Source organism: Toxotes jaculatrix, chromosome 20, assembly GCF_017976425.1.
Source record: "Toxotes jaculatrix isolate fToxJac2 chromosome 20, fToxJac2.pri, whole genome shotgun sequence".
NCBI lineage: Eukaryota > Metazoa > Chordata > Actinopteri > Toxotidae > Toxotes > Toxotes jaculatrix.
In genome coordinates, this window is record NC_054413.1 from 8,477,870 (window position 1) to 8,503,958 (window position 26,089).

The 26,089-nt window shown below is 45.6% G+C and overlaps 1 protein-coding gene across 1 annotated transcript; it reads right to left on the reverse strand.

The window, feature by feature from the left end:
- Positions 1-9: 9 nt before the first annotated feature.
- On the reverse strand, positions 10-24,600 carry boc (BOC cell adhesion associated, oncogene regulated). Its single transcript, XM_041066291.1, has 18 exons — positions 24,390-24,600; positions 12,262-12,390; positions 11,559-11,831; positions 7,935-8,081; positions 7,117-7,260; positions 6,368-6,661; positions 5,165-5,437; positions 4,810-5,078; positions 4,532-4,697; positions 4,143-4,211; positions 3,623-3,832; positions 3,081-3,256; positions 2,731-2,953; positions 2,405-2,590; positions 2,100-2,311; positions 1,906-1,994; positions 1,400-1,551; positions 10-1,140 (listed from the first exon to the last, which is right to left on the reverse strand). The coding sequence occupies exons 2-18, from the start codon at positions 12,371-12,373 to the stop codon at positions 971-973; spliced, it is 3,165 nt and encodes a 1,054-aa protein (XP_040922225.1). The 5' UTR covers positions 12,374-12,390; positions 24,390-24,600; the 3' UTR covers positions 10-970.
- Between the last annotated feature and the right edge of the window lie 1,489 nt (positions 24,601-26,089).

Below are 26,089 nucleotides of genomic sequence, written 5' to 3' on the forward strand. Positions count from 1 at the left end.
TACTAAATTTCATAAGCATTTATTTACATGCAATAGTGCTCCAGCATGTGCAACCACAAAACAGCTATACTTTAAAAACAAAAAAAACAAAAACAAAAGGGGAGTGTAGATTCAGGATCTCCTTCATTTTGATTGCAGATGTCTCTGGCAAAGACTAATACTTACGCACCGACCTGTGAGGGAGGAATAATACTGACACACCTGTCACAGCGCCCTCACCTGGCTGTCATTTGGTAACCAGCAAATGAGTAAACACAGAAGTGGTTGCAGTATAAAGTTCAGCTTATCAATGACTGAGTTAAAAGATATTTTCCAGAATCTGTCCCATTCAGTGATTTAAAAAAAAAAAAAAAAAAAAAAATCAAAAAAATAAATAACTATACAATATATAATCTCTTGTACACTACTGAAACAGAATGATTTATGTTGCATACACTTGTTAATAGTTTGTTAATGATGAACAATGCATAATACATTTTTGTTACTGCTATACAAAATGACAGACGGACAGCTGTATCTTGAAAACATGATAAAGCAACAGCGAAGAAGCACCTCATAATTACAGCATCTGACTGGTTCGAATGGTCCCTTTGTTTCTGTTGTACATAAAGCTAAGTACCTAAGGTCCAAACATTTAGGATGGAGGTCTACGAGGAATGACGTGAGGAGGGTCTAGACATGAAGTGCTGAACTGAGAGGAAGCCCCTGATCGTCTTCACATGAGGAATAATGTCTCAAACTTATTTCCCTCCTCGGGAAACGCAGACAGAGCTCAGCATCGCAATATGGTACTCCCTTTGTCCATGACATGGTGAGAGGGGGGGCTGTACGAATAGAGTCTTTTTCAATATGAAAATAACCTTATATACAGTATAATCAGACACTTATGTACAAAAGCATAAATATATAAATATCTGTGATACAAAAATAAATATTTTCTCTTGTTTTCTTCTGTTTGTTTAACAGTCTCTTATGCATCTGTTGTGTTGTCTCTCCCCTCGTCCTCGGGGGACGCTTCATTTGGGAGGATGTTCACTTCCTGTATTGTTGTATCTTGGGATTGTGGTGTTGTGGCTGTCGATGAGGATGTGGTGAAAATCCCTTCGTCCTCTAGAGATAGAAGAGGGAAGGACGCTGGCTCTGCAGAAAAAAAAAAAAAAAAAAGGTAAGGAGCACTGGTCAGAAAATATAAGGCTGATAGTTTTTTTATAGTGTTTATATTAAGCTGATTCTAAGGTTTAATGAAAGGAAACATGTCAAGTGTTTCAAATCTTGTGTCTAGGCCAAAACAAAATTTTAAACTTTGGCTCTTAATGTCACCACTGCAGTTTATAAGAAAAGCAATTTTCTATTTTTTTTTTTTTTTTTTAAATAATTAAAGGAAGGAATTCATGTGTACTTTGAGTGATGTCCTCCTCTGCTTTATCTCCACCACAGAAGCTGCCATCACCTCCCAGCTCCTGTGAACTGAGGTGCTGATGGGAAGAGTCAAGGAGCTGAAGAGTAGAGTCATCAGGAAAACAGCAAGTCTGTTTATGATGATTTGGACCACTAAGGAAGATGAGGGGAAAAAGAAAAGTTTATATTAGGGCTGCAATTCAAGATGACTGTCAGTATCGGTTTATAAAATGTTAGCAAACAATGACCAGTGCATTTTTCCAATGGCTCTTTTTAATGACTTGGCTTTGGCATGTTTTTTTTCTTCCCCTGCATGCATATAATATATTTTTAGCTAAAAATAATAACAAATTAATTATCAAAATAACTGTTAATTAATTTTCTGTTGACAAACCACTTAAATGACTGACTGTTTTGGCACCACCTACCTAAGTATAGAATCTAGAAAATTCAAACTCGAAAAAAAGACCCTCTAGTACAGTATAAGAGTTTCATGGGTAAACGTACCTGGTGGAGTAGTGGTAAACAGGCAAATGTCCATTTGCCACTGTCTGTGGCAACAAAGTGTCACACTCCATATCGCAATTCACTTCATCCTGCAAAGCATAAGAGTATTTAGATCATATATTCAATGCTACTATAAAAATAAGCAAAGGACTTTCTTAAGAACCTGTATAGGCCTAAATAAACCATTTTTCTACCTGCTGCAGCCCTGGCAGGCAGTGTGTTGGGTGGTGATGTTTGCCGTTCGGCGTGTATTCTCCATTAGCGGGGTAGACGCCATGCGGGGCCGTCATATGAGCGTCCAGTGGACAGTGTCCGACCAGGGCAAGTCCCTGAAGGGGAACCATGGTGTACTGGCATGACGACACAGGGGAGGCCACAGCAGGGAAACACAAGTCAGACGTTTGCTCTGAAATAAGCGCAAAAAGAGAGTTACGCAGATGTAGAGGCTGTAAAGATTTTAATTCCCGTAAATACTTGAGGAACTATGAGGAACACTCACTCTGTTTGGCCCAAGCTCTCCACAGGCAGAAAGGGATGAAGGCGACGATGATGAAGACAAAGGCTCCCAGGACAATACCAACTATGAGGTAGGGCAAGTCGCCAGGCCGAGGCACCGGTCCACTGGGGAGTTCCAACCCGGGATCTGGGGTCTGTGACGGAGCAGGCCGCTGGTGATTAGGACGAGCTGAGGAGACAAAAAGTGGGGAAAAAAAAGCTGTTAACAAGACAGCTCAGAAACTGTTAGACCTACTTCACTGCCTCTAGAAACATCTAAATCAGCCATGTTTACCCCCCTCCCCCCAAAAAAAGAAAAAAAGGTCTCACCTTTTGTTTCAAGGATCACTACATTGCCAAATTCACTCTCTCCCTTCTCATTGAAGCTCTGCATCTTGATGTCGTAGGCAGTCTCAGGCTGAAGGTCAGTGATTGAGTGCCAGTATCTGTCTCCCTCTACCACATCCTTCTTATAGTCACTGTCATTATCGCTGTCTGTTGGCCGGTAGTAGATGTAGAAACCATAGATGGGCGTGTTGTTTACGGGCGTGTACTGTTGAGAGGACAAAAAAAAAAAAAAATTCACAATGAACTTTAAATAAGTCTCCAAAACATTTCATCTATCCTGATTAATGGTAGATAAGAATACACATTTTTAAGTTTTTCCTCTAGTAACTCACCGTCCATTTGAGGATGATGGTAGTCTCATTGATGGCTTCATTGTAGGTGATATAGGGCCCATCAACAGGGCGTTCGTGGGTTCTCCCACCCACCACGGTGTAAGCCTTTGAGGGTGCACTGGGAGGACTGGAACCGATCACATTCACCGCCACCACACGAAACTTATAAGACGTACCTACAGGGAGACGGATATCCATTACTAATCTGTCTCTGGGGGCTACAAGCTGCTTTGAATGAAGCTCTATATTATGTGCTGACTAATGATGTTTGTTTCCACATTACTTTATGTTTTCCTTTTCAGAGCAAATGTGATGTTGATTGCGATTCGGTTATGCTTTTGACTGATGGCAGCAATTACCGAAATGACTGTAACAACACTCATTATGCTGATGAATTTACGGGCCGTGGGAATGTAATTATGCAGGACATCATCGTTGTAATTATATGGCATGACATCCTACTACTCCCCCCGCCTCCACCAAGTCAGAATAAACTGCTGTGAATAATAACACCGTTTTAAGTGCGTGTGAAGATGGCCGACCTTTCTCCAGGCCCGTGATCTCCACAGAGAGCCGGGAAGGGGGAATGTTTTCCACTGCCGTCACCCAGTCCTCTCCGGCCTTCTTCACCTTCTTGTACTCCACCCGAAAAGACTGGATGGGGAAGCCGCGGTTACCACGAGGAATCCAAGTCACGTATGCTGACGTTTCCGTTGCCGTGGAGACTGTGGGTTTGTCGGGGGCCTCGGGAGCTGCAGAGGAGGAGAAGTGGTGTCAGATGGAGGACAACAACAGGCATAAACTCACAACATTGTGTAATTATAACAGTGAAGGCAAAAACACATCACATTCAACTTACTGAGGGCTCATCCTTCAGTGACAGAAAGGAAAGAGAAATTGAGAAACGTCCATGTTAGTGAAAAGCGAAGTGGTTAGCAGTTTGACAGTCTTCCTATAAAACAACATCTAGTTACAGTCCTCACAGCAGAAGTGACTGTTATTGTTAGTACTGTTAATTAGAGGAGAATTTGTCACAGGGCGGAGTAGCGGTGGGATACTTACGGGAGAGGCTTGGCGAAGGAACAGCTGGAGTTTTCGGTGGATCAATTGGCCCTCCTAGAACTTTCCGACCTGTAGACAGAAGAACATCAACAGTTTGAGTTTAAAGAAAATTAAAACATTCTGAGCCATTTAAAAAGGATAAGACTCATGAGACTGTATTTTTGTCAACTACAGAAGACACGAGTCTTTAAAGGTTTTAAAAATAAAATTTTGTTTTTTATATCTTTGGATGTGCTGGCAATAAAAAAAAATAGAATAACACCAGAATTATTCTTTAAGCATTTTTCATTTAATAGAAAAAAACCTACATGAATATTAAACAGCAGAGAATCAACATGACTGGTACCAAAACTGCCAGACACTCTGTGCCTGCTCCGACAGTGTCGTACCTTTGCCGGTCCTGAAGGTCATCATAGCAGGCTGTCCCAACCCTGCACAGTTCTTGGCAGCCATCTCCACCTCATACAGGCTGTCCGGCTGCAGCTTAGCCAGGGTGAGTTTATGGAGAGAGCCTGAGATACTGCTGGAGGTCCACTCTGCTAGAGGGTCTCCCACCTGAGAGAGAGAGACAGAGGGCTCAGCTGCTGATGCAGAAAATGTCCAGGTTTAAGTATGAAGAAGCTAAAAGATCATTTAATTTAGTCTGAGAATAAGATCCCTGCATTACCTTTCTGTATTTGACCATGTACTCCAGAACAGGAGCTCCTCGCTCGTGCCGCGGCCTCCAGGTGAGTTCATAATAGTCAGCCTTGCCTGTGCGTGGCTGGCTGAGGATGACGGGGGCTTCTGCAGGGAGGATCTGTCCTGGCAGCTCAGAGCAGTCCAGAGGCAACGTGGCGCCTGCAGCCCCGGGCCTCACAGGTGGCTGCTCTCTCAGCACTTTGTCTGGGCTGAGAGGCCGATAGATTGAGGGTAATTTCCCCCTGGATGAAATCCCTATAAAGACAGAATTAATTATATCTAAGGGGTGCTAAATGAAATAAAATTAAACCTCTGACGAATTACCAAACTACGTGACTTACCAGTTGATACTGTGATGAGGCGAGCAGAAGCCTGTGAGCTTCCCACCCCGTTCTCAGCCATGCACTGGTACAGTCCGTCATCCTGGGGGCCCACGTTGGAGACGCGCAGCACCCGGGAGGTGAGGCGATGGCGAGGAGACGGGGCAAGGGGCCGAGCATTGTGAAGCCAAATCACTGACGGAGCGGGCTTACCGCGGGCCTGACAGGTAAAGCGAACAGTCTCTCCATACACCACCTCCTGCTGCTGCAGCTCCACCGTCACCTGAGGGGGCTCTGCAGGAGACAACAGAGAAACTGAGTTGGAGACAGCAACATACAGAGGAGGCTGGGTCCAGTCTGATGTCTTCAAATTGCTTGTTTTGTCTGACTGAGTCGAAAAACCCCAAAATATTCACTTTACAAGTATATAAAACATCGGAAAATCTGAAAATGCTCACATCAAAAGAGCTGAAACCCATGAATGTTTGGTATTTTTGCTTGTTAAATTAATTTTACAAATCAAATGGTAATCATAATAGTTGTCATTTAACTTTCTGTCAACTAATCATTTGAGCTCTAACAGTGTCACATGTGTAAGAGCATGCGTGTCTGAGCAAAATCATAACCGTGCACATGTGTGTGTGTGTACAGGCTGTATGACTGAGGGGGCCTATGCAGAGCCAGGCAGGTCAAGCCAGCTAGTTGATGGTTGGCTGCTTGTGAATCAGGGAAAGACAGAGCTCATTACAGCTACAGCAGCTCTCCGGCTTTAATTAGAGCCAGCTGCAGAGAAACAAGCCCACAACACACACACGCAAGCACACACAAATACACAAGCACATGCACACACACACACAACGAAAATCACTGTAAAAACAGTCATCCACAACCTAGACACACTCAATCAAGTTCTGCTACAGAATAGAGAGCTCTGTCTCCCACCAGCTCTTTCTAACACAACACCGACAAGGCTCACACGCGTCTCGCACACATGAGTGCCTGCAAACATAAAGACGGCTGTCTTCTCTGTCCGCCAAACAGGAGTCAGTCTAATTATTAAATCCATAACATGGTCAAAACTAGACAGAACCACCTCCTGTCATTATGGAGTGTGCATAAAAAACAAGTTTTAAAAAAACATATTTACTTTTCTTTTTATTATACAAAAGCAGCAAACCAGGGACAGGCTAACACAACATGCTAACACAATTCTAGTTCACTTACCAAACACTTGTACGTCATAGAGCACCGTTGCAGATCTGGCCGAGCCCATGCCGTTGTCTGCCCGGCAAATGTAAGTTCCAGAGTCGCCCTCGGCCACTGCATCAATCAGCAGGTTGCTGAGCAGAAAGCGTGTGTTGTTATGGAAACGCAGGTCCTGCCCATCTTTTGCCCATGTGACCTGCGGCGTAGGGATGCCGCTGGCCACACACTCTAACACCAGCCGCTGGCCTTTGGTCACCATGATGGAGCGGGACGCCGGCGGATAAATGATACGGGCTGCTTCTGATGTGGAGCCTGGAAAAGATGAAGACGGTCAGGGTATGAATATGATGTGACACTCTGCATCGTCACCCAGCCATCCCCATTTCTTTAAATTTCTCAAAATTATATCCAGAATACAAAGAATTTAAATCACAGAGTCTAAGCACTTTCATCTTTGCCTTTGAAGATGAAATAGCACGATCTGTGCACGTCATCACCTGTGACTAAATGTATCCTGGCATCGCATGATAAAAGTCACACAAACTGGCAAGTGCGAGACACATGTGCACCACATGTTCACAAGAGTTACCAGCTCTCTAATAATGGCTATAATTTTTTTTCTGATGTAGTTTCTTATTAAATGAGCAGTGAATATTTCAGCTTAACCTCTGACTTCTTGTTACACGTCTTCCAGAGCCATTTTAATTAGAACAAGTTCAACCTTGCTGTTCTATCTTAACATCAGAGTGTCGGACATGGTGACTCACGGCGTATGCGCAGGCGGTCAGCAGAGGTGGATGTTTTGACCTCCTGAGTGATGGGGTTGTAGGCAGCACACTTGTACGGTCCCTCATCGTCCTGCGTGGCGTTGGCTATCTGAAGGTTCCCTGACGGCATGATGAGGTAGTTCCCTGCAGGGGGAAAAACAATGTCAAGAGTGGGTTCCAAGAGCTTAACAAACCCATAAATTAATCAGAAGGAACACTCATGGCCAAATACAGATTCTGTAGGGGGAGTTGCTGCTTTTTACATAAACAAGCAAATACTGTTGCTTACTGTAAAAATGAAAAGTGTTTGTAACTTAGTTTTATACTCTGAAGCAGCATAATGGGAGGAAATATATGTAAGAGAATACAGGGATAAGACTAAGACCACAGGAAAAAAAATTAAGTCCATATTGTGAAACACATGTAACATGAGTCCTATGTGCCATTCCAGCGCATGTCTGCACCATCAGGAGGGGCCACAAGGTGGTGCCCTAGAGTCTGACCGAGAACAGTTGGTGAATGCTCGTCAATGTGGTATTCATTTCCTCAAAGATAAGCGGCAGATATCAGTACCTACAGCTCCCAGGCATCATCAGCATACCAGACACAAACCATCGGAGCTTTTCTTCTCTTCCAGGCAACTTAGAAGTAAATAGTTTGAAAAATAAACAACTGCATTCCCATGTTTCAACATTCTCGAGATAATACCCTTATCATTGGTTTTATAATGGGTCAGATAGCAGGATTATAGCATTCCGGTAAATTATGAAGATAGTATGGGAATCAACAGGGAAGCAGGGAGAGAGACAGCTCAGTACCTTTGGATGTCTCCAGCCACTCCTGTTTGACACTGTAGCGGACCTGAGCCTTGGGCTGGCTTTCCGGGAGGTGACATTCAATAACTGCCGTGTTGCCTTCATCAACCTCGATCTCCTGCTGGTCATCGGGCTCGAAGTCTCGCAACTCTGCAAAAATAACACAGGCGAGGGAAAAGTCAGTGCTGTCACGCCGCTGCAATACAGTTCAGCATTCTTTCATCATCCTAATACACTGTGTAACTCACATCCAAATGCACGTGTATACAGTCAGTCCTCAGCTTTAGAAGAAAGAAAAAACACAATATTCTGAGCAATAATAAACTCTGTAATAACTGTGCTGTTTCCATATTGGGTGTCCCTCACATCGGCCTCTCCCCGCTGCATCGTAACCACGTTCCCACAACTTCTCTTATGAGCACTCTCTTTGAAAGAAAAAACCTCCTCTACGTCCATTTAGTAATTTCTTTCCCACAGTTTGTCTTAACATGATCTGACTAAAAAGGCACAAACATTTTGACAAAAGCACTCCGGCTAAATTTTCTGTTTTACTCCTTCCATATCACTTTGGATAAGTCCAAAGCCTAAAAAGTGGTGTCTGTAACATTGGAGTAGGTGTCGTTAATCCTGCCCAGCATTACACTGGGACTGGAGCCGGTTCAGATTCTGTGGGAAATGAAGGAGTGGGATTACTGGGGCCATGTGCTGCAACTGTGTCGCCACAGACACGCAGTCTGCACAGCACAGACACTCATCTGACCCCTGACCTCCTAAACCCCCAGCCTGAGCGGCTCAGAGCCCTGGCCTTGAGGTCAAAGGTGAGAGGTATCCATCCTATAGAGTTTCAGAGACAGATATCCAGTTTGGTTTTGAGGAGGAAACGGCAAAACCCTGCTCTTGAGAAGCAGGGAAAAAAAGTAGACAAGGCTCCCTCAAAAATCTTAGCAGGGGATCTACTGCCATTTTACAGTTCTGAAGCACAGAAACTAAAATGAGACTGAGAAAAGAAAAAAAAAAGGAAAGGGACCAGTGCAGGAGGGGAAAAGGAAAGTAACAACTGGAGAAATTTGTCATGAAGGAGTCCAGCAGTGAAATGAAAGATAAATAAAACTTCTCCGGGAACGTAATTAAACATCTACCAGTCCTTGTTGATTTATTCTTAACAAACACAGCCTCTCTCCATTCTTTCCAGAGGTGCCATAACGGGTGTGTTTTTCTTGGACCAGCCACACACCCTGGCAAAAAGGCCAAGCTGCTGGTATATACAGTCAGCTGATGAGACTTTGTATACAGCTCTAATTCAATAAGCAAAGTTTGGTTAAGGCCAGAGTATTTACTGATAGGGACATCTCAGTGATTTACTCAAAGCACTGAACAAACACCTTCACTGCAGGCCGCTGATTTATTCACCATGCATGCTGGATCTGTCCCTGTGTGTGAAGGGGTGGGGAGGCTGGCTGGCTACACACACTCAGTCAAATGCGCACACACACACACACACACACACACACCTTCAACTCAGCGACTCTGTTTCAGCTCTTATTCTGAAAGATGAGAATCCCAGCCAGGACATGTCAGGCTAAGTGGTGTATGTGTGTGTTAAGGGGAAAAAAAAAAAAAAAAAAAAAGCATCCAAGAGAGAGACCGTGTGGCGCTCCATTTGCTAAATCAATCAGGTGCTGTTTTTACAGCCCCCCCCCTTCATACCTACCCATCCCACCTTCCTCCTTCTGCCTACTTCTCCCAAATTCCTCCAGTTGCACCTTTTAACCCCCCCTCAAAGTCTACTGCCCCGCATTCTTTACAGGAACAGCCCCGCATATGTGTCTCTCAGGTGTGTGTGCTTGCATGTGAATGTACACATGAGAGTGCACATGTATTTTGGAGTATGTGTGTGTGTGTGTGTGTGTGTGTGTGTGTGTGTGTGTGTGTGTGTGTGTGTATCCTGCAGGGATGGAGGATTGATGGTATTCATAAAGTGAAGCAGACCTCCCGCACCAGGGCTGTTTGGCAAAGGCCCACTTAAATATTTCTAGAGAGACGGTGCATTCATCATCTTTATGTGTGCCAGTAGGAGGCCTGCGTGCGTGTATCTGAATTATAACATGTTTGTGCAATGTGTTGTACGTTCACGTTGTGCAGATACATGTCTGAGTTTTCTGCAGCTAAAACTAAAAGGGAGTGTGACTGCCTGCACAAGAATTCAGGCAAGCGGCTTTAAACTTATGCCAAAAAAGCACAGATTCTTAGGAGTCAGATAGCGCAGAGGGTCTGGAATCAACCTATCCTGATCACAAAAAACATGTGCGCACAACTAAGAGGGCTCACATGGAAAGGCAGGCACGTACACACTCCCCATGGAGCAATTCCTTAGGCGGTTTGGGGGTGGCCGAGGAGAGACCGTTATTAAATTAGAGAAGTTTTTGGGGGGAGGCGGGGCGACCAGTCTGGCTCCACATGTGGTTATCTCAACACGATTCATCCACTACTGGAACTATCAATAACTTTTAATGCCTTTGTACGTGGGCTACACACTCTCTCGTAATCACAGCTTGACAAAATATCACTCTGCTGAAATGAGAGGAAAAATAAGAACATGAGGTGAAGAGAACAAAAGAGGAGGGGAAAGTGAGCGATAATGAAAGGAGGGAAGGGGAGAGAAAGTGACAGGGTGAGGAGTGAAAAATGTGTGAAGGAAGAGAAAGGTTGTGGAGGGCTTCGAGGAGACAGAGAATGTGACATCACGTCTCATCTTGTGCGAGGATCTTGTCTCGACTGGTCTAAAACACCTCCCGTTTCTCCAGCATGGAGCCTCGTACATCACATCACTACATGTAAAACAATACAGTTTTTTGTTTTTTTTTAAATCTAATGGTGTGTTTTAGTCAGGCATACACCCATATCCTCTGTCCAACCCCTCACACACACACACACTCTCAATGCCCTTATCTTCCCCCAAGCCCTCTACCCAATTACGGGGCCATAATTTCTGGCGAGTCCTGCTGTCGGGCCCTGTGGAGAGGAATGTGGTGTTGTGGGGAAAAGAGGGGGCCGGTGGAGGTAGGGGGCCCCCAGGCTGAGCTCTGGGTCCCCACTCAGTGCTATGACTGGCCCCGGCCCCTGGGTCTCCTCCATTCCTCCAACTCAGGTTACACAGCTTCAGGCGCCCCTCTCGGTCCCATGATGCATATCAAATATAACACCCCACACTCAGACCAGCAAAGCGCTAAAAATGTCAGCATGGAGAATAATTCACTTTAACACCGCTTGATCAATGTGATACTGCTTAACAGCAGCTGTTGTCTAACTGCACTGAATAAATACCATCAGTTATATCACTGATCAATGATGTGCAACAGTTTTCCAAAGTGAGCGCCAAAACTGTAGCCGGACCTTTGTAAGCATCAGACTCGGACCTGCCGCAAGTAGCGGAAAAATCCAAGGTTTACAGTGTTGTATTGGTGAAGATTTTAAGCAAACAAATACCACCCCCTCACTGTTTTTGTTCTACTGGAAGAAAATTAAGTCAAAGGCGTTCTTTGGATACCCTGTCAAACCAAAAAGAGGCCAAGAGGGGCTGGTGTGTTTGTGTTTATTTGATGCAGCTTTGTGTGGGTGGCTACTCACTGGCAGCGGTGACGTTAGCAGGCACACTAGCCAGGGCTCCGGCTCCGGTGCTGGCGACACACTGGTATCTCCCCAGCGTCAGGTTGGAGAGTGTGGGAATGAGCAGGCTGCGGGGCCCCAGCACTACACCCAGATCTCCATTCGCCAACTCCTGGCCGTTGAGGCGCCAGCTGATGTTGGCGGACGCGGGTTGGGCACTGCAGCGGAGGTTCACGCTGCCTCCCAACTTCTGCACCACGGACAGGGGCTCTTCAGTGAACACTGGAACCTCATCTGAAAAAGACAATTACAAAAAGCAGTCAAAAATATTAGTTTTCATTTCGTACAAGTCGAAGAGATGGTCCAAATGGTCCAATGGTCCAAAATCCCCCCAAAATCTATTTATTATAATGTAAAAGCAAGAAAAGCAGATCACCCACGGTGGCTAGTCCAGCCTATGAAAACAGGCTACTTCTTCAAATTTACGTCAAACAACAAACTTCTATTGCTGCTGCCAGACAAATAAAACACTTCTCTCCTTGTGAGCCAGGATATTTTGTCCCTGGCAAGACTTATCCTGCAGCAGGTGTTTGGAAAAGCTAATGTAAAGGTATTCACGAACTGAGCCTGTAATATGTACCATGAAACAGTGATAGACTGCATACAGATGGAAACTTTTGCCTTTTTTTTTATGCAGATCCAGTTTCTCATTTTGTCTACTCACCGGAGACAGAGGCGCCGCTCTGCAGGCAGCACAGTAGTACTGCACCCAGAGCACACAACACTGGAGCCCTTCTCTTTTTCATCCACGGAGTCCAGTCTCGCTTTCCAGACATCTTCCATACACTACCCCCTGAAACACACACACACAGGAGAAGGTTAGAGTCATTTCCAGACCTGGTACACTCAAAACAAACAGCATAGGCCACTTTCTTTTGACTGAAACAAACACACACACACAGACACACACACAGAACTGCACAGAAAGCAAAACCACCAAAATTCAGCTTGGAAACATACATCATGCCTATAAACATTAAATACTGAATTCATACATAACCCGCTCTCTACTTCAATATTACTTGTATGCACACACATACACAAGCAGGCAGCTATTAACGAAACACAACTCAGGCGAGGCGGTGCTCTCTGCAGCACCCTCAGCCACCAAAACTCCAGACACAAATAAAGCCTTTCTTTTCTGTCAGCCCCCATCTCACCGCTGACCCCATCTCCTCCGCCTGTACCCGCACCCATCCAGCCTGCATTCATCAAAGGGGCGCCCTCATTCTGCGGGCCGTAACCCGACCCCTCCACCTTCCCGCTCAGGTGTAACCGATACAGGTAGACGGTCCAGGAGGAGGAAGGAGGGTGGGAGGACGGGGAGGGAAAGGAGAGAAGGGAAAACACACAGACTGCATTCAAGAGTCAGGACAAAGAACAACTAATGAGAGGCAGGACAGGGCGGGGGGGGGGGGGGGAATATATATCACAGCAGTGTGCATGTGTGTGAGATGGAGGAGAGGTGGGCTCTTTTATACTTCAGTGCAGCGTGTATTGGGAGGAAAACGGAGAAGACGATGGTAATGGTCAGTCTATTAACAGTTAATGTAGAGAGGGGAGCTTTTCTCCTTTCTTCCCTTGTCGCTTGCTGCCAAGTTTCCTGAATTCTTTCCTGTCAGGTTAAACTAACAACTTCCCGTCAGAATGAGGAGGGTGGTCCTGCAAAACTGAACCTCTCTTTCTCCCTCTTCCTCTCTCTCTCTCATATACATCCATGTCGCTGAACATGCAGACACTCAAGGGCATAAACTGTCCTGCGGCGCTACAGTAGAAATGGAAGCAGTACACAGCTTTCTCATACATATTTGTCCTAATCTTATTATGGCAAGGCAATGATTAATGAAGCCCAGAAAGTAGGGACTACACACACACTGAACACACACAACACACACTAGGGGCCAAAGCAGGACAGTAAGAGAATGGAAACTCTTACAGCCCACCTTCATCATCTACTGGCAGCAGTTTAACTGCCTGGCACATTTAATAAAAAATGAGCAAAGCAGCGTGCTAATGGAAAAGCAGCTGTTAACTACACCCACTGAGACATCAGGCCACACATAACCCTGCTAAATTTTAATTGCACATTATGAATGTGTGTAAACAGTTTTATACTTTTTTTTTTTTTTTTACAACATGAACAAGTCAAATATTCATGCTCTGTTTCAATTTCCACCAACGCCTGAGAGAAATTTCTGACTCTTCACTTGCTAAATGAAACAAGCCATTTCAACACAAACGTTACGGACGAGAAAACTGTGGCAGGCATTTGCAGTAATGAAGGTTCCAACTCAGTTCCAACCCTATATACATGTACAGTTTCATTTATTCACTGGTCCACTCAGAGTGGCCCATCAGTAGTGGGCTGACTCGGTAAACAAACAGGAGGCTACTGTGGGACCAAGAGTGAGCATAGCTGAAGGCCTGTGGCTTCTGTGGCCGGTCGCTGTATGGACACAACCCGGGACAGCTGCCCATAAAAGACACATACATCTGTATCAAGCACCTGTCCCAACTGTGAAAGTCACTAACCGTAAACCACAAGCAGCCAGTCTGCCAACTGGACGCACAGCGGGACACGCTCCCTTTGCCTTGAAACTTCTTACCTGTCCAATCTCCGTCTTTTTCACTTCAAAATAAAAGCAGGGACGGTGAGACAGGCAGCGAGACAGAAACAGAGATAGAGGTTTGTTGTAAGAGCAGTATGAGAAGGCCCCTCATACATCATCACTCCCTAAAAAACAGCCTTACTCCTCTGAGCCTGTCTGTCTGGCTGATTCATTAGTCAGCTGGGTCCTGTGTTTGCTTAGCAGATACCCTGCCACAAGATGAAAAGTTGGCCTGACATCTACGTCCAACTTTTTCCATCCATCCTTCCCAGAGAAGTCACAGAAAGAGAGAGAGAGAGAGAGAGAGAGAGAGAGAGAGAAGATCCTCCTACGCATCAGCGAGACTGATAAAAACCAGAGCATACACACAGACAACTCCACTAAATTAAGAACCGAGAGGACGTGTGTGTGTGCCGAGTGTGTGTCTGTGACTGTTTAGCCCCTTACCAGTAACGAAAAGCACTGCATGGCAAACACTCCGTGTGCGAGCAGCTTTGCGGTATTAAAACATACTTCAGTGACAGCGAATTGAGGAGAACTGTGTGAACTTTTCAAACCTGCCAGCTCCAGTGCAGAAGTATGATTACTGAGGAGTACAACTATTCCTGCAATCGCACTGAGGAATTGAGACTTGACTCCAGAGAGACCCGGCAAACATGAGCCATGACTCCCAAAAGACTAGAGTTGAAACGAAGTAGACAAGATGGAAACCAAGTCTTACATTCTGACGTGATAGAATCCTGGAATAATAAATAAATAAATATATAAGAAAACAAGAGGCGAGGCTGTGTATTGAACCTTAACATCAATGTGTGTGTGGCTGCTGAAAACTGGTATCATTATGCCTGTTTAATAAAAGAACATGAACTAATGCTGTTAACTAGGGATATCTGCACAGATACTGACCTTACAGAGTAGATGGGGTGTCGGCCATGACCACACTAATCCACATTAAATACAGTTTCTTTGTCAATTAAATAACAAGACCAATCAGCGTTTCCACTTTAAGTTACACTGATTCAGTGACGGCAGGTCGCCCGCTTAATTTTTCGGTGCCACAGCACTCTTATACTTATACTCTGAGTTGAGGTGTCAGAATCAGTAATGTGAGAGAAAAGTCTGGAACAAAACAACAGTCAATGGCTGTGTCATTTTAATGGTCTGCACTAAGAGACCCGAGAGCACCTTTGCTTGTATTTTACTTGTGAAAACTTGACTTGACCCTCCCCTCAAGGACTTAAGACTTGACTTGGACTTGTTTTGAATAACCTGTGACTTGACTTGGACCCAGCTCAAAAGACTTAGAGACGGCTCTGAACACAGGTGTCAGTGGGAGCATTCATGTGCAACATCAGTGGTATCTACTGTACATTGTTGAGAGGAGAAGGAGAAGGTTTTTGGCGGTGGTGTGCAGACATGCATCGTGAGTGTAAGTATGCGAGTGCCTTATATGTCGTTGTGGTAGAGAGTCACTTGACAGAAGTTCATTGTGAGCGTGCTAAGTAAAGACACCGGGGCCCCTGTTCTCTCGGGCCACTGCCGGTCCCATTGTCCCCCTGCCTCCGTGGATAAATTCATTTTGACAACCCTGCTAATTGGATAAAACCAGACTGGAGCCTCCTCCCTGAGCTCTCACATTCCATCTGCTTTCTGGCATGGAGAGGACACACAGGAGGGGAGGAGGTGGTGGAGGGTGAGCAGGGTAGTAACTCCTTCTGAGGAGCTGAGCTGTTGAATATTTATCACCTCCCCAAACTCCCTCTTGCCCTCCTCCCCCAGTTTTACGTCTTTTTACACCCCGTGCCCCTCCCCACCCCAATCCCTCCATCGAGGTTCTCCAAACACCACAAAGCCCCCCCTTTAGATAAACACATGCGGTGTCAAGTGTGAGGAGTGCTGGGGGTTCAACTGCCCCGCTCGGGCCCGCGGCCCACAATGCCATGCTGCATAGCTGCCATGCGGGAGGCCGGTTGCCCCTGGCGACGCTAACAGGCAGAACGCACCTTAATAGAGTGGAGAGTCATTGTAAAGCAGTGAGCCGGTGCACGGACAAAGACCCCGTGGACCCCAGGAGAAAGGGGAGACGCTACTCTGAAGGGCCCGGGGAAGAGCTGATGGGCCCTGCTCAATGACCAAAGAGAAGGAGGGGGGGGCGCTCAATGACCAAGAGGTTTGAGAGTAGTGTGTGGAGAGTTTGGGGAGGCAAGGAGGAAGGGGGTGTGGGAGGGGGGATTCATTGCCTTTAGGAATTGATGTGAGATCGGTGAAGGGGGTTTATGGAGGCAGTTGGGGGTGAGGGGGGGGGGGGGGGGGGGGGGAGAGGTTGACTGAGAAAGCAGAACAGCGACTCAAATTAATAGAGAGGATGTCAACTGGCAGGCGAGCAGGAGGAGAGAGCAGGGCCTCGTCAATGAGAGGGTGTGTTTGAGAGAGCGTGTGTGAGAGCGTCACTGAATGTCCCAACATATTTTCCCCTCACTCTGTCAATCTGTTCGCTGGCCTCTCGGCCTGGCCCGGACTTGCGCTGAGTGGTGGAGCACGAGGAGGGTCTGGAGATTGCTTAACAAACCAACAACACACCCGGTTTACAATCAGACCATGACAGGGAAAGAGCAACAGAACAACAACAAGATATTCAGTCAAAGGACTGCAACTGTTATTGTCTTGATTAACTTATTAACTGTTTGGTCCAGAACTTTTTAGAAAGTAGTAAAACGCGTTCTTCACAATTTCTCAAAGCCCAAGTTAACATATTCAAAAGTCCTTATTGTCCAATTAGCAGTCAAAAAATATGATATTCCATTTGCTGTTAAAGAACATAAAGAAAACAACTCAATCTACAATAATATAAAACCAAAATAAGCAGGAAATGCTCACATTTGAGAAGATAAAGCCATCAACTGTTATATAGCTTTTCATCAGTAAATATATGCAACTGTCAGGCAAATACAACAATTATCAATGAGCAATTGCTTGTTATTCAATTTTAAAGTTGAGCAGAGGATAAAAAAATGAATAGAGGGCATTAAACTGATTGTCTGGAAGTGTTTAGTAGTGATGAGCAGAGATGATATTTTTTGTTGTGTGCACACACTGATGGATGTGGCTGTCTCTACTACACAAGTAAAAAAAAAACTTGGCAGACATCAAATCCCAAATCTATTCCCATCTATCTGCTCTATCTGTTCCAACCCCCCCTCACTCAGACGGGCTTTCTCGGACAAGACGAGAACCTTCTGGAGTTTTATCTTGGCATGAAAACTCTGCCCAACAGGTGGAGAGGGGGCCAGTCCAAATCCTCCACTCGAGAAATCACTCGTTCTCATGCCATAAAATTACACATCAAAAGCATCTAAGCATCTCTAACGAGCTTGAGAATTTACCCCCTCCTTCATGATACTCTCGCACACACACACAAGCACACGCTTCACAAAGTATTAACGAGCTATATGCCCATCCAACCCCTCCTTCGCCCCCCGAACCGACACTAACGAGCTACAGAGCGTCTCGAGGATTAACGAGAGGGATCTGGACAGGCCCTGCAATGGAAAGGAGGGGGGCGTTCTAATCAATTAGGCACCGCAGCATTTGCATAATTTAGATAACGAAGCTGAATTAACCACGGAGAGCTAATTATGGTGCCATGGTGAACACACCCACCCACATTCCTATGCTTGGTGTGGGATGCCAGCATGCCCACCAGGGCCATGGGAACAGGATTGGATCACCGCGGCTTCTGGGAGAGTTTAAGCCAGATAGATGGACCAAACAGCGATGCAGGTACCAGACAATCACAACAGAGGGAGGGAGGGAGGGAGGGAGGGAAGGAAAATAGAGGGGTGGAGGGGTAGCAGAAAAGAAGGTAGAAAGGAAAGGATGAGGGACCAATGTATGGACAGAGGGAAGAAAGGAAGGAAAGATGGACAGATAACAGAGAAAAAAAATGTTGATAGAAGAAAAGAAGGATATAGACAGGAAAAGAAGGAAAGAAAAAAAAAGAGGAACAAAAAAGGGTGGATGGATGGAAAGAAGAAGGAAGGAAAGGTGGATGATGGAAGGGTGGATGAATATGGGAAAGAAACAACAGGTAAATGGACAGTTGGAAGGGAAGATGGATAAAAGGAAGTAAAGACAATAGCTAGAAGGAAAGATGGGTGGTAGATGGAAGAAAGGGGGAAAGAGAACAGAACAGATAAATAGACAGAAGGAAAGAAGATGGATAGAGAAGAGAAATAATGAAGAATTTGCACTGTTTTGACACAACAACATATTTAAAGAAATCACTTTGAAAAAATATACGAGTGTGTCTTCAGTGTCTTCAGTAGAAGGTGGACAATTTTAACGGGGCACAAAGAGTCTGGATCACACACACTCATAATCATTCCCATACTCTACTGGGAAAACTAACTAATACCCAAGATTTCACAGTACTCATCACACAAACACACACACACACGCGTGCATGCAGTTACATATTTCATTTACCAGACCATTCTTTCCCTGCTTGTGTTCTTCCCCTGCGTGCGCAGACACACACACACACACACACACACTTGATGACACATAAGCAAGCAATCACACAAACTCCTATTACATGGTAAAAGTATACTCACAGAGGCACATAAATATGCAGACCTCAGGAAGTTTTTCCAACACCAAATGTCAACACGCAAAAAAACAGGCTACCACTTATCCCCTGCCCGAAAGATAAACTACATACACGCTACAGCATTCGTGCATGCTAATATAGACTTTCATAGCTGTACATATCTGCAGCCTGCTCCATGTGTGTTCCTGCATTGTAAGGGGGTGGGGTGGAGGAGGGAGGAGGGATTTGAGGGGGTGAAAGGGGCCCCCAACTCCTTTGGCAGCTCATGCATCAGAGTGAATGGAACCAATTATAAATCAAGAGCAATTTCTCCCCATTATTCAGCAGGAACCAGGAGGAAAAAAAAGAGGGAGAGAGAGAGAGAGAGAGAAAGAGAGAGAGAGGCCGCTGCCTGGCCCTACAACTCTCAGTGGGAGATGAAGGAAGGAAGAGAAAAGCAGAGCGAGTGAAATATTATATGAAAAACAGATATGAGGAGGCATTAGGAAATTGAGATAAGGCAGAAAGAGAGAAGGGGAGGGTGGAAAGAGAGATGAGGGAATGGAGAAAGGCTGTAGAGTTCCATGAAACGACTGGAGGAGAGAGTTATAGGAAAAGCAGATAGGAGGAGGAATTAGAGAAACGGAGAGGAGGCAGGAAATTGAACAGCAAGTCAGGGTGTGGGGCGTCAACTGCGTTCAAGATGGTGCAACCGACTTTTGACCGCTCGCTCCATGGTTATAAAGCGAAAGCCGCTGGGTCTGAAAGAGTTTCTTAAGAGGAGAAACAGCTGGAGGAGGCTTGTTTCAAAGAGAGCTCTCAGTTTCAGAAGCTGGATTTGCGTGTCTGTGTGAGAGAGAGAGAGAGATGTGGTAAAGCAGAGCTACCATTTGTCCTGTCACTCAGAGCCACGGATGTGCGTTATCCTACGAGGGAAAGCTCTGAAATATCATTAGATTAAAAACTCCACACACATGCGATTTGGACAGCAGACAGAGGAGCACTGTCAATGGAAAATTCCAAATGTGATAACCTCGGGGGCCCAGTAACAAACTAATCTGGTGCCCAGTGATTTATTCTGTTGAATCATGTCTTCTCTTGCCAGTTTGACATTCTTCAATGATGAGTTTTTTTTTTCCCTCTCTCTGGGGCAACACTTTAAGTCTGATTATTGGTTAAAGCCCTGGAACACAACCCAGATTCCTTGACCTTTTTGCCTTTCTGGTGATTTTATTGTTTCGTTCACACATGCTCGACACAGGAACACAGCACGCAGTTAACATTACAGTATATGATAGAAGGGGAAAGTGTGAGGACTCCAAGTTGTAGTCTGTGCACACTATCTGACTCGTAGACTCGGAATAAACCCAACAAAGTCAAACAAAACGAGACCAATGTTAAAGACGTGCGTGAGGTAAATAAGGAGAAAGTGATTGACGGAGGCTCAAATTGACCAATCCCAGGAGGAGTGCAACATCATGCCTGTGTGTGAATGTTCTACTGGAGCGTCTGGGTTGCTTTTGGCTCGTAATAACACCCCTCTAATCTCTGTCCAAATATCTGCTTTGCACACACAGGGCTATTTGTCTACACACACACACACACACACACACACACACAGTTTTCTTACCCGAGTCTGGAGTTGATCAATGATCTAACAGCGCTCACACCACACTCACAATGTGTGTGTTTGCGTTCGCGTGTGTGTGTAAGAGAGAGAGAGTGAGAGAGCATGGTTTGGGTAACTTCATTATCCAATCAAGAGCTTCTTAACTTTTACTTTAATTAGTGGAACAAATCAACTCAACTAGTTAAAAGACTTCAGATTATCACTATTAGGCTGTTATGATACACATAAAAACTGAGGACAGGCATGTTATTTGAAGCCCTAAAAATAATTAGCCTCTCCAACTCTCTGTCAGAACTTTCTCCTTCATTCTCCATCCTCCCTTTTTTTTTTTTACTTCACATTCCTCCGTCTCTGTGGTCCTGGCTGACAGGGAGGATCAGGAGAAGAGAGGTATGCAGCCCCAAGGGAGGGGCCTGGACCCTGGCCACCTGCCGGTCCAGGTGTCCCTCTCTGGTTATCCAATGTCTAGCTGGACACAGAAACCCTCCCGGGGGCACGGGGCCCGCGCCCGAGCCTCCAATCTGTCAGCGCCACAGGACTAATGCACCGTATGTCAACAGGCCAATAATGTCCGGCTCTGGGATATGAGGCGTCCTTATTTGGCAATGACTGCGTTCTTTGCAAGTTTATGAAAAGAACGATAATCCAGAAAAATTCGAGCTGAAATTATAGAGTGTAGACTACCCCCTTCTCTCTCTCTCTCTCTCTCTCTCTCTCTCTCTCTCTCTCTCTCTCTCTCTCTCTCCTCTCTCTCTCTCTCTCTCTCTCACACACACACACACACACACACACACACACACACACACACACACACTCTTTTCCTTTTGTTTTCCTTCCAGTTATCTCAAAACGACCTCGCAGGTGAGGCCTGTTGAGGACCACAATGACGAGCAATACATTCCAGTGCAAAGAGATAATCCTGATGGGACAGGAACTGTCACTCACATGCACAAAAACCTGCACGCACGCACACACCCGTGCAGTAAAGGCCCACAGATTCTGCCTGCCGGCTGTTATGACTGCACGAGTGTACCCGCTGTCATAGAGATGAAAGCATGCCCTCAGGAAGGATTTTTTTTTTTCTCCTTTGTCAATTAACACCAATGCTACACCCTCTACAACAACAATGCTGCTTTCCAGCACCACGTTCAAAACTCGAGAACTTCTGGCTGACAAACATGAGATCGGAGCAGCAACAGCAGTCCTCAAGAGACCGCTGGCTGTTTATAATCTCCAAATGCATCTAAAAATCCATCTCCATCTTAAGACTTTGATTTGCATCCAGACACGCCAGGCTCTACAAGGCGAGAGTCAAACAAGTTAAATCCTATCCTTCCACTCATATCTTACATCATACTTCAATGTGGCAGAGTAAAGTTTGAAACCAAACTAAGATACGAGCGAGAAACTCTATTGCTATTGGCTGAGTACCTACATCCACACAGTAACTTTTCTTTACAAGGCAGAACACATATGAAAACTCAGCTCCTATAGAACGGATGAAAAACTATCCACCAGATTCTGGCCAAAGAAGTGGAAAACCAGCAGCTTTCGTCTCCACTACATGTCTGTTCGGCCGGTAACCAAGATCAATGAGATATCATTTCAAATTCAGGCTTCACTGTAAAGGTCTACCTGGTAACAATCGCATCAGACTACGTAACCTAAAGATAAATTAGCTTTCCGTCCACAACCTACAGGTCTCTTTTGCCCATAGGCATGCACATTTTCACTCCCCACAGTCAACAACTTATAAGATTTTAAAGGACTCACTTACAAATTAAAGAGAAACATGTTATTATAACACTAGCATGGCAACTTTAAATGCACCTGTAGTGTTCAGTAATGAATTGACTCTGTATTATTATAGCCCAACTGCAGCTAACGGTTATTTTCATTATCAGCTGGTCTGATAATCACCGGGTTCGAGCAACAGTGGCAGAGAAATATTCAGTTTACTGTCCTATAGGATGAAAAAAGCAGCAAATCCTTATATTTGTGGGTGTGGAAGTAGAGGATGTTTGGCGTTTTGCAGAAGGCTGCCTGAAGGCTTGTCATTCATCTTCACATCCTGGATGAATAAAATGATGGTATTATAATATTGCTAAAGGGACTTGAAGTGTGTTTGTGATATGCCGCTATGAACTGAGCCTGCTTTACTGTATTTTACCCTCTGTGTTATGACTGTAAGAGTCTTTAAAAAGTCATCGTTTCTGCCTCCGTGATTTTTAATGCACATTATGCTGTGAAACTAGCACACAGTCTGGTGTAAAATTGATTACGAACCCCTACAATTATGTTTTTCCATTGGCCACATCAGTAATCAAAAGGGCCGAAGCTGTGTGAGAAACAGGCAGATAATCAGACTGGAATCAATTAGTTCAACTTTGATCCACCCGACTGCCAGAGATGATCAACAACAACAACAAACCCAACAAGTGGCTCCTTTTTTTTTTTTTTTTTTTTTACTGAGACCAATTAATTCCCTCATAAGCTGTGCGCCTAATTGGAGGAGGCCAGGCCATTCGTTTCGACTTTTAATCCAAGTGACATTGATTCAGCAGGAACAATCGGGCCCTCTTGTCTGATGCCATGTCTGTCACTGAATCGCCGAGGTTCCTCCATGCGAGGCAGCGGAGGCTAAATGTAATCCAAACAACAAAACGACACCTGGGGGTTGGAAACTTGAGCCCCTGCGGCTGTTCCTGCAGGCCTCCCTCCTCCGTGTCCATGGATCGCGTCCCCCCCATCCCCCCAAACCCCTTCTTCTGTCTCTCCACCGGGCCCCCACGGTGAGTGACACCCCGGCCAACACTCATTAGCAGCCCGGGGATTAAGACAAACATTTTCTCATTAAAATCAGACCTGAATGAGGGGGATGATATCAGGAGAGAGTGTCCTGACAGCCAGACAGGATGCTGCATTCCTGTACGGCTGCGCCGAGCAGCTGTCACTTTATTGGAGGCTTTAATTAGGTTATTCTGATAACAGGACTTCTGGGGTGGGAGGGGGGGCAGCGACTATAGAAATCCACTCAGGTAGCGTTGTTATGTCATGGTTGTTCCATCAACTTGCGCAGGTCATTGACATGACAGTAAAGAAAACACAGGATTATAATATGGAGCTTTAACTTGGAGAAAACAGCTGACAAGTTGTATTTTTCAAAAATAAAATAAAAAAAAATTGACACTGATTTCTCAGGCTGAAAACGTGAAGTTTCTCTTAATATATTCCGGATTTAGGAACAGTCACTGACCTGAAGACACGGTTTAGAGACCTTTACATTTACCACTACATCGCTGCAGTCCCCGATGGTAATATGGGGGTAAATCTGGCAGAGCTCACCATGTCTGTTTTCTGTTAACCTATGGGAGCGACTATAGGCTGCGGCCTGCAAAACTGAGACACATTCCCCCCCAAAAAAACACACCTATGTCTAAAAACACAACTGTGAATCTCTGCAACGTGTCACACAAGGCTGGTTCCTATCCACACACATGTATTGTATAGTACCAGAGGCGAGATAAAGGCAGAAAACCGGGTAAAAGTTGGGAAAATACGGACGCGGAGCTCGTCCAAACAACAACAGGCTAAGTCGGAGAGTAAAGTTGACTTTTCTTACTAAAAGCAACTCTACAACCGAGAGCCAGAACACACGCTGCCATCCAAACAAAGCCGATCTGTGATACAGAAAGTTTGTAGCAAAGTTTATATGCATCAATAAGCTGAAAACAAAACAAAACAAAACAAATGCGGCTATCATAGTGGTCACCAGCATGAACCGGGACTCTAACGCCAAAATCGCAACTTTTTCCGTTAATTAAATAACGTGTGAGTTGGTAAAGTCTGCTGTCAGGCTGCAACTGTGCAATAAAACTAACACATGTTCTTATCATTTTCTAACACATGCTGATACTCAGAGTAGCAGCGCACAAACATGGACCGCATGAAGGGATAAAACTTACCAAAACTGCTCTATGTGGTCCTCGCACCTCGCTTTAACTAACCGATCTCCTCTTCGCTTCTCCTCTGTGTTGAGTTTTAGTCCCCCCCCCAACAAAAAACAAGAAGAGTTTTTAACTTCTCTTCTTCCCTCGCTGCTTTAGTAATTTACTGCGATGCCACCGACATTTTCTTCGGCTCCCCAAGTTCTCACATTGAAAGGCCGTTTTTGGATGACTGAGCTCTCAAACAATTCTCCCTTTTGCGACGCCTTTTCGGGTCCTCCCACTTCCCAAGCAGGAGGAGGGATCTGAACAATAGGGACTGGCTCCCAAAACCCCAGAGCTGGGTATTGCACCGCCGTTAGTCCAGACTACGGATCCCTGAACACAACCGCTGAGGACTTTCCAGAGCTTGTGAGTGAAAGTAGATCCCGGACCAGCACTTATAATGTACGGACGCGTCTATATAGATTCAGAAAAGCGCCTAAAAACTGTATTTCCTCAGAACTACGGTGTCCTGGAGGAGAAAAGTGCGCCCCCTCCCCCTCATCCTGCTCTGTTCCCCCTGATTTGGTATGCGTTGGTCCCCACAGAGTTTGTATTGACCCCCATCCATTGAGGCCTGAAGGCCCTCCAGTGCAGCTGTGCAGTGCTGTGTTGTGGACGGGCCGGGCCCAGTCAGGACTGTGCAGCACGCACACACACACACACACACACACACTCTCATACCAGAGTGATCACAGCTCGAACCCCCCTCCGTGCTCAGCTCAGGAATTCTCTTCTCCACTTCAATCAGCGCACTTTGAAACGAGGGGAGCCGCTCCTGTCCAGTTCATTAATAACTGACTATTCCCAGATCACAGGGTCTGATAGGGGGGTCTGTTGGTGGGAAGCCGGCCGCATCTCGCCTCTGTGAATGCAGGAACTCCCACCATGATGTACCTGAGGCGTTATTGCATGCCGGCAGGGGCATCATTCACTGACAAGGTGTGGCATTTTATAACACCTGTAGCTCTTGTTCAGGTGAGATTGTGTTTGTGTGCGAACACCTACTTGGTGCCTTTCGGACTTTTTCAGCTATTTCAAATTAATTAAAAACCCTCTCTACATTAGAATATCCACATCCCAGACTGGGGACGTCATACCCAGCAGGATATTCCAGCTTCAAGATGTTTTCAAGGAGTCATTAATCATGGGTGTTTTCCAGTGTTGTGTTGCAGTTTGCCAGCACTTTGCAAGAGCTGCCAATGTTTTGGTGTTGTTGCTACCAAGCGGGGCTCTGTTTGTATGTGGCTCCCTCACACTAGCGCCACCCTGCACTACACTGCAGAGCAGAAAGCGAGGAGAGAGGGAAAAAAAAAGAAAAAACGGGGACTCCCAACCCCAAAAAGCCTTCCATGGTGCCTCCTCCCCTCCCCTCCACCTCCATTTCTCCATGCTGGGCAGGATGAATTAGCCAGGGACAAAAGGCTTTGTGGGCCGGCCATGAAAGGCCTATTAACCATACTGCATCCCCCAGAGGCCCTGCCCGCAGGACACCGCCTCCCAGAATGCCACTCTCTCAGCAGGCCGCAATCCCAGCATGCACTGCTTCCCTTCAGCGCTAACCCCTGTCACCCCCAAGCCTCACTATAGAGCGCCACACAGATTGTCATGTAGATGATTATAAATGATGTTATGAAAGTAATGGCGAGCGAGAAGGAGAGAAGGGGGTGTCAGCT